General features: G+C 41.0%; 1 protein-coding gene across 1 annotated transcript in view; it reads left to right on the plus strand.

The window, feature by feature from the left end:
* Positions 1-10,081, plus strand: part of LOC122793313 (non-structural maintenance of chromosomes element 1 homolog) — a 1,211,484-nt gene extending 1,201,403 nt beyond the window's left edge. The window contains exon 8 of the mRNA XM_044061200.1: positions 9,390-10,081. Coding sequence (XP_043917135.1) covers positions 9,390-9,544 — 155 coding nt within the window. The 3' untranslated portion in view covers positions 9,545-10,081. The remainder of the gene's footprint in view (positions 1-9,389) is intronic.
* The last annotated feature ends 1,236 nt before the right edge of the window (positions 10,082-11,317 follow it).

The following is an 11,317-nucleotide window of genomic DNA, read 5'->3' on the forward strand; positions in this document are numbered from 1 at the left end:
CGGTTGGAGCAAGAAAAAGGATCCTCAACGGGGTACTTATCTTTTTTGAAGACTTCGGGTCTGAAAGTCGAAAACGAAAATTTCAGGAGTCTGCCGACCGGCACTTGCGAACTGCTTCTGCTTCGGGCACCGCATGGCAAGAAAGACTGATGTAATGGCGTCGGCTGCATGTTTTTTACCCCTGATGGCTTGACGTCGTGGAAGAAGAGACAGCATCTGACACAGAAATCCAAAGACTCTGGTATTCAGGCCGGCTGAGAGCTACCTGCAGGCAGATAACCCAAATGTGATGACTGCAACAGTGAAACACGAAGAACATCAGCCCTGTTATCCTTTACAGACACTGTGAAAAAGGCCAGAGATGCATGATGCTGTACAGCCTCAGTATTCCTTGACCTCTCTATACAGGATGCTATACAGCCTCAGTATTTTTTGACCTCTCTAAGGCCCTTGACATGGTCTCTCACCCCCTACTACTGAACACACTATAACTTAAGCTTCTCACATAACACAGTAAAATCAACAAGCAGTTAAATGGTCCAAAAATTCTCACCCATTCTCCGCAGCCCTACTGGAGTTCCTCAAGGCTCCATCCGCAGACCCCTACTCTTCAACATTTTCAGTAACAACCTTCACACTTCCTCCCACCCTGGAACACTCATTCAGTATGCTAATGATTCCACCATAATCTGTACAGCTCAATCACTACCAGAACTTCTTTCAGAAACTCGACAGTCCTTTACTGCAATTGAATCCTGGCTAAAAAATGCCCAACTCTTTCTTAATCAGTACTGTTCCACCCTAAACCCCCCCCCCCCCCGTCACCAGTCATTTCAACAGCTTTGCATCTGACAACACTATCATAGAAATAGTACAGGAAACCAAATTTCTAGGAGTAATCATTGCTAAACTTTCATTTGACCACCATATACAGCAAATTATAAAGAAAACTCCTCAAAAACTGGGACTATTGTATAGAAACAAACATTTCTTAACTACAGCAACTGAAGATGTTCATCGTGTTACCCTGCTGCAGTCATCACACTTGGGTTATCCTGCTGTCAGGTGGTACCACAGTCGGCCAGAGTTCCAAAGTCTTGGTCCGGCGTTGGTTGCTGTCGCTTCCTCCCTGACGTCAGTGCGGCAGGGATATATAAGAGGCATCCGACACCATTTTCTTCAGTCTTTCTTGCCGTGCGGTGCCCGAAGCAGAAGCAGTTCGCAAGTGCCGGTCGGCCGACACCTGAGATTTTCTAATCGAATTTCAATCTGAAGTCTTCAATAAAGCTAAGTACCCCGTTGGGGAACCTTTTCTTGCCTCAGTCCGATGTCAGAAAAAGTTAGCAATTGCATTTCTTGTGGGAAGCAAATACCTCATAAGGACTTCCATTCTTATTGTATTCCTTGCCTAGGCCCAGACCACAACATCACAGGTTGTCAGTTTTGTGCTAGGTTTAATAAACAAACTATCAAATGCCATTTTGACTTCACACAACATTACTTTGGTAGGAAATTTAATTATATCATGCCGTCGGAGCAGCTGACGACCGGCATGCATAAAAAACGTAAGGATAAGGACAGGCAGCCTAGAACCAAGCCAGACTCCGAGGCCTCTGCTGGGCCTGTCGCCGGTTCTCCGGTTTTCAGTGAGGTGCCTACGCAGCCCCTGACGACCGCGGAAATGGAACCCCAGACAGCTTTGGATTCTCAAGCGGATTGTACTAGGCCGTCGTAACCATCATTAGGCCCTTCTGACACCAGAGCAGAAGGTGATCTTGGTGCAGTAGAAACGCCTCCGGTTTCAGAAGGTGTCTTCAGACCGACTACACTCACCATTAAATCTTATGCTAAGCTAAAAACTCCATTAAAACCAAAAAAGACTACATCAGTCTCCTGTTCAAGGCCCCATGCCTAAGGAACAGATGCTTAAGATGGCTGAAGATTTGATTTCCCTAATCAGGGGTTCCCCTCCCCCTCCTGATAAAAGGCCAAGACAAGAGGAGGACTATGCTTCCTCTGACCAGGTTTCTATTTCCTCAGATTCTTCTGAGGAACAGAATTACACTTTTCCCCCTTATGAAGATTCTGATGCTGAAGACTCTATTCCCTCAGCATCTCCCCCTGAAGACTACTCCTTTGGGGAAACTTTACATACCATGAGGGAACATTTCCACTGGGAAGGCCAGGACTACTCTGAATCTAAGAAAAGGCTCCGAGAGTTTCTTTTACTACCCCAGCACAGACCACTTGCTATCCCTCCAGTTTTAGATATTGTGGATGATGTTTACGTAGAGTCTAGTCTAAATCCAGACTCCCTACCTCCTGCTCCAGCCAAACCAGACAGATACTACAGAGTACCTGACACACACAAATTCCTTTATAAAAGCCCTCTGGCTGACCCAGAAACAATTTCCCAGGGTCCCAAAGGGGCTAAAGTTTCTATGGCTAAAAACCCTGTACCCTCTGAAAGGGATTCCAGAGCTTTAGATAGCTGGGGAAAGAAGATATACACCTCAGCTACTCTGGCTATGAGAGCATTAAATTGTCAGTTTCACATGCTGAAATATCAGCAATTCCTAATGTCTCAATTAAAACAAAAACTGAGCACACATTCTGAACAGACTGAATTCAAGGAAATGCAGGATCTGTTGCATGCAGCTGAACAGGTGGGCAAACATACTTTACAATGTGGATTTGATTCATTGGAAGCTTCCTGTAGAGCAGCTGTTACTGGGTCTGTCATATGCAGACATGCTAGGTTAAAAGAACAAACCCTACCTGATCATGTTAAAGCAAAATTATTGGATGCACCTTTACAGCAGGATGTCTTATTTGGTGTCAAAGCAGAAGAGGTTTTAAAGAAAATGGAGGATAAGGCAAAGTCTATGCAGACGGTCAAGGATTTTTTACAGGTACAACCCCCTCGTTTCAGCAGAAATTGGCCAACAAAAAACTGGTCCTTTCCAGCTTCTGACAGACCACAGAGGGGCAAATACAGACACCCAAGGGGCAGAGGTCAGTCACAAGGCCCTTACAAACCTCGCCAATGGGGTGCCACAACCCAGAAAGGAGGTGAAGACAGGCCCCAAGCTAGCAGAAGACAAACACAATGACTCAACCCTCCAACTACCAAGCAAATCTCTCTTGGCAGCTCCCTTGGGAGGAAAATTAGCACTTTTTGCAGACAACTGGTACATCATCATAAAAGACAAATGGGTCCTAAACATTGTCTCACAAGGATACAGATTCCACTTTCATACCTTGCCAAGGATAAAAGGAATGCCAAACCTGCCACCAAATCAATGGGCAGAGACACAAAAACAAATTACAGCTCTCATGGACATGAGAGCCATTCAACAGGTACCTACACAGGAGCAAGGACAAAGATTTTACAAGACACTTTCTAGTCCCCAGAAAGGACAAAGCATGGAGACCCATTCTGGATCTTTCAATTCTGAACACCTATCTGCAAGTACCAAAATTCAAGATGCTAACACTACAGCAGCTTCTTCCCATGCTGGGCAAGAAGGCTTGGCTAGTAACATTGGATCTCAAGGAGGCATACCTGCATGTCCCTATCAGACAAAATTGCTCCGCTTCATTGCAGGTTCAACCCATTATCAGTACTCTGCACTGCCCTTTGGCTTATATACTGCACCCAGGGTCTTCACAAAATGCCTGGCACCAGTAATTGCATACTGCAGACAGAGGAATTCAAATATACCCATACATGGATGACTGCCTTATTCAAGCAGAAAGCAAGGACATTCTTTTAAAACATCTGGCATTTGTAAAACACCTTCTGAGTTGCCTAGGGTACACAGTAAACTAAAAGAAATCAAAACTAGTGCCCTCACAAAACATAATATTCCTGGGTGCCAGCTTGAATACAATGGCCCAGATGGCTTATCTCACACCAGACAAGCAACAACAGCCGACTCAATACTTCAAAATAATGGCAACAAAGACCCAACTCCCTGCAAGAAAAATTCTGCAGGCCTTGGGATTCATGGCATCTTACATACTACTTATACCATTTGCAAAACTGCATATGAGGAAATTACAATGGTACCTGAAAAGCGTATGGACTCAGCACAGCCACAGCTTGGAAACAATGATACCTCTCATTCCCTGCCTTCAACAGGAGTTTCTATGGTGGACACAGGCATGTCACCTCAACAAGGGTCAGCCTTTCACATTACCCACAGCCAGGCAAACTATGACAACAGATGCATCGGGACTATGCCTGGGGAGCACACAGGGCAAATGGACTACAGATCAAAGGCATCTGCATATCAATCAAAAGGAAATGCTAGCAGTACAGAATGCCCTAACAGCTTTCAAGGACCTCTTACACCCAGGACAACTAATAATAGACGGACAATACCACAGTAATGTGGCACATCAACAAGCAAGGGGGCACACATTCCTACCCTCTATGCAGGCAAGCAATGACCTTGTGGAAAACAGCACTGTCTTACCAAGTTCAACTACAAGCACAATTCCTGCCAGGAAAGAAAAACACATTGGCAGATGACCTAAGCAGAAACATCATGGATCCCCACGAGTGGAAACTGGATCCACAAGTATTTGCAATGATAACTCAAAAATGGGGACGCCCAGACTTAGATCTGTTTGCCAACCCCCAAAACTACCAACTTCAAAAATTTTGTACAAGGACATTACACCCACAAGCTTGGAAAGTGGACGCCCTCTCATTCAGTTGGAAAACATTAACCATGTATGCCTTTCCTCCACTGCCTCTTCTAGCAAAGGTGCTGCTGAAAGTCAGATTAGAGAGGCCACAAATGATACTCATTGCACCAGACTGGCCATGCCAGCACTGGTATCCAATTCTAAAGAACATGGCCCACGGCCCACCATGGATTTTACCACAAATTCCTCACCTGCTCACCCAGTGAGACAATCAAATTCTACACAGCCAGCTCAAGACTTTAAACCTGGCTGCATGGCAAATTACATAAACAATCAACCAACACCTCTATCCAAAGCTGTTATGGATGTCATTCTGGAGGCCAGGAGGCCCAGCACCAGGAAAACCTATTCAGACAAATGGAAAAGATTTTGTGCCTGGAACCAGGCTAAAGGCCAAAATCCCCTTGATCCAAACATTCCTCAGATTCTACAATATTTAACTGAGATGTTGCACAAAGGACTTTCCTTTTCATCTATTAAGATCTACGCCTCAGCAATTTCAGCTCATTACAATACGGATCCTCCTTTATTTTCACATCCACTCCTAAGACAGTACCTCAAAGGGGCTAAGAACATAAGACAGCCCAGGAGAGCACCAACACCTACTTGGGATCTCAGCTTTGTTCTGGAAAAGCTTATACTGCCGCCCTTTGAACCAGCTGATTTAAAGTTTCTTTCATGGAAAACTGCCCTGCTGCTAGCAATAACTTCAGCTAGAAGAGTCTCAGAGCTACAGGCACTAATGGCAGTGGAGCCTTTCCTCATTTTTCATCAAGACAGAGTCTCTCTGCGAACTAACCCTTCCTTTATGCCAAAGGTGGTATCCAGTGTGGCCCTAAACCAAACCATTCATTTGCCCACCTTTTTTCCAAATCCCCAGAAAAAAGGGGAAAGACACCTGCACTCTTTGGACATTCACAGACAATTACGTTACTACTTGGATAAAACTAAGGCTTTCAGAAACTGTTACCAGCTCTTTGTAGGCTATGCTGCAGGATCACAAGGAAAAGCTATCTCAAAACAGACCATTTCAAAATGGATAGGACATTGCATATGTTTCTGCTACACACATCATGGGAAACCGGTACCTGCTAGCATTAGGCCCCACTCCACCAGGGCTGCAGCTACATCAACAGCCTTTCTCAGGGGGGTGCCAACCAAGGATATTCTGGAAGCTGCAACTTGGAGTTCAGTGCACACCTTCACCAAACACTATCACTTACCTCTATATTCTAAGACTAGAGCTGGCTTTGCCACTGCAGTTTTGCAGGGCCTACTAGCTTCTTCTAACCCTGTTTAACTCCACCACCCATCCTTAGCTTTGGGATTCAACCCAAGTGTGATGACTGCAGCAGGGTAACAAGATGAACATAGTACAGTTTTGTACCTACCATAAATGTAGATGTTCGAGTGTTCACCCTGCTGCAGTCCAGGTTACCCTTCCTCCATCCCCTCTGAACTAGCTGGACTTATCCATACCTTTCTATCCTATACAACATCTGTGGTGTATTTGCTTGTGACTGAAAGTATTGTTTTATTTTTACTTGTATATTTTTATATAGCAATAAGTATTGCCTACCTATTGGGGGCACCTGACATCTGGGGCAAGAAAAACTGAAGAAAATGGCGTTGGATGCCTCTTATATACCCCTGGTGCACTAACGTCAGGGAGGAAGCGACAGCAACCGGCGCCGGACCAAGACTTTGGAACTCTGGCCGACTGCTGGACTGCCTGACGGCAGGATAACCCAAGTGTGATGACTGCAGCAGGGTGAACACTCGAACATCTACATTTATGGTAGGTACAAAACTGTACTTTTTCCTAGCAAACTTCTACCCTAAGCAAAAAACAGTGCTACAACAAATTAAAAAAAAAAAACAACAAATCTAAATATCACAGGTATCACTGTGAAGAGCTACTAGAACTAAACTGTCTTGACCTTCCCAATCAACTTGCTTTTATTCAACTGTCCACTTTGCACAACCTTATTTTTCAAGCCTACTGCCTGCCCTGCGCGCTAGCCAACTTATTTACACCTTGTACACTAAATAGATCCCTACGATCAGTAGACAAAAATCTCTTGGCTATTTCCGGAAAAAAACAGGTCACTCTCTGTAAACTATGGAATTCACTACCTCTAGCTGCTAGGTCTATGCCTGACCTAACTGCTTTAAAGCCTCTTTAAAAAATCATCTCAAAACTACATGAATCTGTTGCTGTATAAATCCGACCTAATGCTTAGCTCTTCCTCTTCTTTCACGCTAGCTTAATTTTCTTCTTTTGTTGCATCTCGCTCCTTCACAGTCTGCAAGATCCTAATGTCTCTCGTAACTCATTCTCTGTTTCTATACAGTATCCTTAAGCTACTGCTCAGTTTGTAATGCCTCTATTCTGCTTAACTCTCTTACTATCTGCATCACTAACTCTTCTGGTGTTATTTTCCTAACTAAAAACAACATTTTATATTTCATACACGATAACAGCCGATGCCCTACATTGTACTATCAACATACTACTTTTGTACACTTTATCTACTCATAGGCTATGCATATGTTGTTAAAATGACTAAAATTGTCTATAATATAATTCCATAGGATTATCCAGGTGTGTAGTAGATCTTGTAACCTAGCTTACTTTCTATCACCTTATTTCTGTACAGTATTCCTCATGTCATTTGTATTGTTTTTTTGGACTATGATGTATTTGTATGGCACTGTATTTGGAGTTTTTCTCCCCGGGCCACCGCTGAAAATGGGTTCTGTAGACCCGGTCAGACCATCCCGGTAAACAAATGTCGAATAAATAAAAGATGAACATAGTACAGTTGTGTATATAAATTTACCATAACAGTAGATGTTCAAATGATCACTGCTGCAGTAGCTGCTCCCTCCCTTCATCCCCCTTGGTTTTTGGTGTGTGGTTTATACTGCAAGAACTGAAATGTCTTTATTTTTTAATTATCTGGATCTTTATTGTAAAAATTCCAAATATCTCAGCTTTTCCTTTATGTGCTAAATTTTCTTGGTACCTTTCAGAATAAAACTCTATTCTCCGTGAGTTTGACAAAGATAGTTTGTTATGTAGCAGCAGCATACAGTGGCGGTAGATATAGTAATTCAACAAGATCCGAACTAGTCTTATACTGATGCTGTCTTAAATAACAGTGCTGATAAACTGAATTGGACCGAGTACTAAAACTTCTGTAGTTCTGAAGAATGAATTATAATGTCCCGTGTAACTCTGAACCCATAATTGTTCCTTTGCTCTGTAATGGCAGAATCAAACTACTCTGTTTTCTGTAGTTCCTGGACTTTCACTGGCTTCTGAATATCTGCACTGCTAAGCTTTTGAGGCTTCTGAATATCTGCACTGCTAGGCATTTGATCTGACTTCTGTACTCAGTCTTCTGAGCATCTCGACTACCTTCTGTCTTGAAAGTGTCTCTGATAATAATAAAACTCTGTAAACTTCCAAGTTCTACATGTCTCATTAACCTTTGTTCCCAAGCCTTGTACCATCTAAACAAGTTTTGTTTATCAGTGTTCTGCACAAACTGTTAGTGCGTCTCATCCTTATCATTGTTTAGGCCTGAAGGTTGTTTCACTGAGATCATTTGTATCCTTCACTGAACCATTTCTTTCTTTTTAAACTGCACTTACTGAAACTGCATGTAAAACGTGAAATATAAAATGAAGATATAAGCTTGCTTTAATGTGGCTGTATTTCTAGCACTATACAAAGAGAATACTATATTTGTATAGGGTTTATTCTGGGAGAACTATATTTATGTGAACTCTATTCTTAGTGTACACTATTTGAGTTTCTGTTCTTCAGGTGTTTAGGATGGTAGCACAAGTGAAAGTATAAGGGGAGGAGTGGAGGACATTTTCATAAGGATGCTTTCAGAAGCATGTATTGGCTAAGAGCAGGTCATTATACATATGGAGTGCTCCTGTATGTTGTTTGCCCATGTTCAGAGATAATGGAGTTATGTTTAGATGATGAATGGGTATAATGGGGTTGCATTTCGATGAGTGGGGATAGGTCCCCCTTGTCTGTTCATAGACTGTTATAAATGACCACTTGCATTTATTATTTTTAATGTGCCCATCCCTTCTCTGAAAAATCAAAAAAATCACCTTGTGTACTGCTGTAGGACTTACCCGCTTAGAAAATACATTTTCATTGATATTGCTAGCAGTAGTCATAATGCATATTCATGTCCTTTGAGCTGCATCTCAGTTTATCTTGTCATAATTTCACAAAGTACTATGTTACTTTTATTTTACATAACTTCATTGTAGTTTTCCATATTTGTTAGATGTAGGATACTTTCTCATATTTTCTCACCCTACTCTTAATATGTTTTTTAGAATGTATGGTTTGTGTAAATGGAGTCAAGGATTTGTATTGTTCATCTCTGGTCATGGAGTTATTTTATTGTAAATTTACTCTTTCTATATAGCAGGTAAATTATACTCCATTTATATCTAGGGACTTAATTAGTGGTGAAAGAAATGAAAATTATCTGCTGCATCAAATATAGTGTGAAAGACATAATATTTATTTGCATTTTAAATAGCTATGCAAGTTAACAAAAAACTAAATGTGCCATCTTTGTGTTCCACATTGTTTTTTTGTAACTTTTTATATGTAATTTTCTCTTTGTAAGTGATGCCTGAGCCTGAACCTTCAGCTTCATTAGAACCATGCACACCATCTACATCGAATGCAGTAAGAGGGAATCGAGGCCAAGGCAGCATTAAAGTGCAGAAACAAACAATTAACAGGAATCATTTCAGTTCACGGACACGTTCAGACCATTAATAGCCATTGGTGTGGTTATATGTATAGTGTTCATTGCAGGTCAACAGGTAGTATGTTTGGCTTTAAGTGTTTTAAAAAAGTCAGTGCTTGTAAATCAGCTAAATAATGCAGCAAAACATTTTTCAGTTTCTTGTATTAACTAGACAAAAGGAGACTGCTTTTTATTTTTTATTTATTTTTTTATCTTTTTTTATATGCCCGCAAAACTAAATTAATTAACTAATTAATCCAACCCTTAAAATAGTGATTTCTTAATCTTTTTCTCCTTTTATCCCAATTATTGCATCTATCATTTGATAATCATATGAAGTCCTGCACAAGCTACATAAGATACTTTTATTGTTTTTGTGTTTCTGAAATGTTTGTTTAAATTAACTGGTCATAAATTGTGTAAAATTAACTTGTTTTGATAATCCTTATTTCTACTGTAATAAAATTTTCTTTAAATAAATAACCATTTGTTAACTAGATAAGACCAGTCAGTTTTTAAGTTAATTGCATAGAATCATACAGCAGGAAAATGGAGGCTTTGAGAATCCAACTCATTACAGCTGCAGTACTTAGATCTGGTTTGGTCTGTTAACCAAAGCTGTACTGTACAGTGTGCACTGCAGAACTAAAATATGCATTTTTTGTTGATTATTTGCTTGGAAAATGATTATGACTATTACACTGAACAGTGTCTCCATACCTACACAATTTAATTATGGTGGGCTGGTTTGCCAGACTATGCTTTTATCTAAAAGGGAAATAACTCAAATAAACTGGTGCTCTTTTACTGGCTGGTAACTCCAATAACTTTTTTCCAGGAACTTAGAATCATTTCATTTTTTTTTCAGGTTTATCTACCTGACGGTCATAATTATGAAAAACAGTTTATCTGATGTTGTCCAGCTTCATTTGTACTTTATCAGAACCATCTCCGCCGTTATAACAGCTCGCAAAAACCAATGCCCCTCTCTAAATTACCTCAGATCTCATTTGCCACTCTTCTCGTAAGGACGTGTCAGACGAATTCTCTTGAGCTAAGTGTATTTTCATTCTTTTTTGGTATTTTAAATTTCTAAGCCTACCCAGTTAATTACACTATTATCTTACCCTTTTGTTAACTCTTTTGTCATCTCTGTGCTCTTGACTACCATCATTGGTAGTTCTTTCCTGTTGAACTTTAATCACCCTTTATTGAGCGAGTGTATTGTTCCTTTCCTTTTACCTCGTGGTATCTATTGTACCTTTGCTGGTAGCTCTATCTCTTTGCCCCTACCTCTGGTACTCTTGACTTACCATTGTTGGTAGCTTTTCCTTTTCTTCTTTTTTCCTTCTGTGTGCAAGGTTTCTAGTGTGTGTTTTTCTGCCGTTGAGTTCTTTTTTATCAATCAACATGGCAGACAAGACTAAAGGTACAACTGTTTTAAACAGTGTTCTGGTTGTGGAAGAAAAATGACTAATTCCGATGGACATTCTTCTTGTGTGCATTGTTTGGGCCCAGGGCATTTACAGCAGAATTGTGATATATGTCAAGGGTTTAGTAACCAGGCCCTCGTTGAGAGAAAAAAAAAACTGATATTAAAAGGTCTGATTAAGTCTTCCTTTGATGAGGCTTTGTCTAGTCAACATAGGACATCAAAATCAGATGTTTCTTCATCAGCTTCCAAAGCTGAACATTGTAAGTAGAGGAATCTCTCGGTGCTGGCATCCCCTTTTTCTCTGGCACATAAGAGAGCTAAAAGTTCGACTCCCACTTTTTCTGTGGAACTGAAGTTAGCTACCCGA

This window comes from Protopterus annectens, chromosome 2.part0 (genome assembly GCF_019279795.1).
Source record: "Protopterus annectens isolate FY-2018-M chromosome 2.part0, PAN1.0, whole genome shotgun sequence".
NCBI classification, from domain to species: Eukaryota; Metazoa; Chordata; order Ceratodontiformes; family Protopteridae; genus Protopterus; species Protopterus annectens.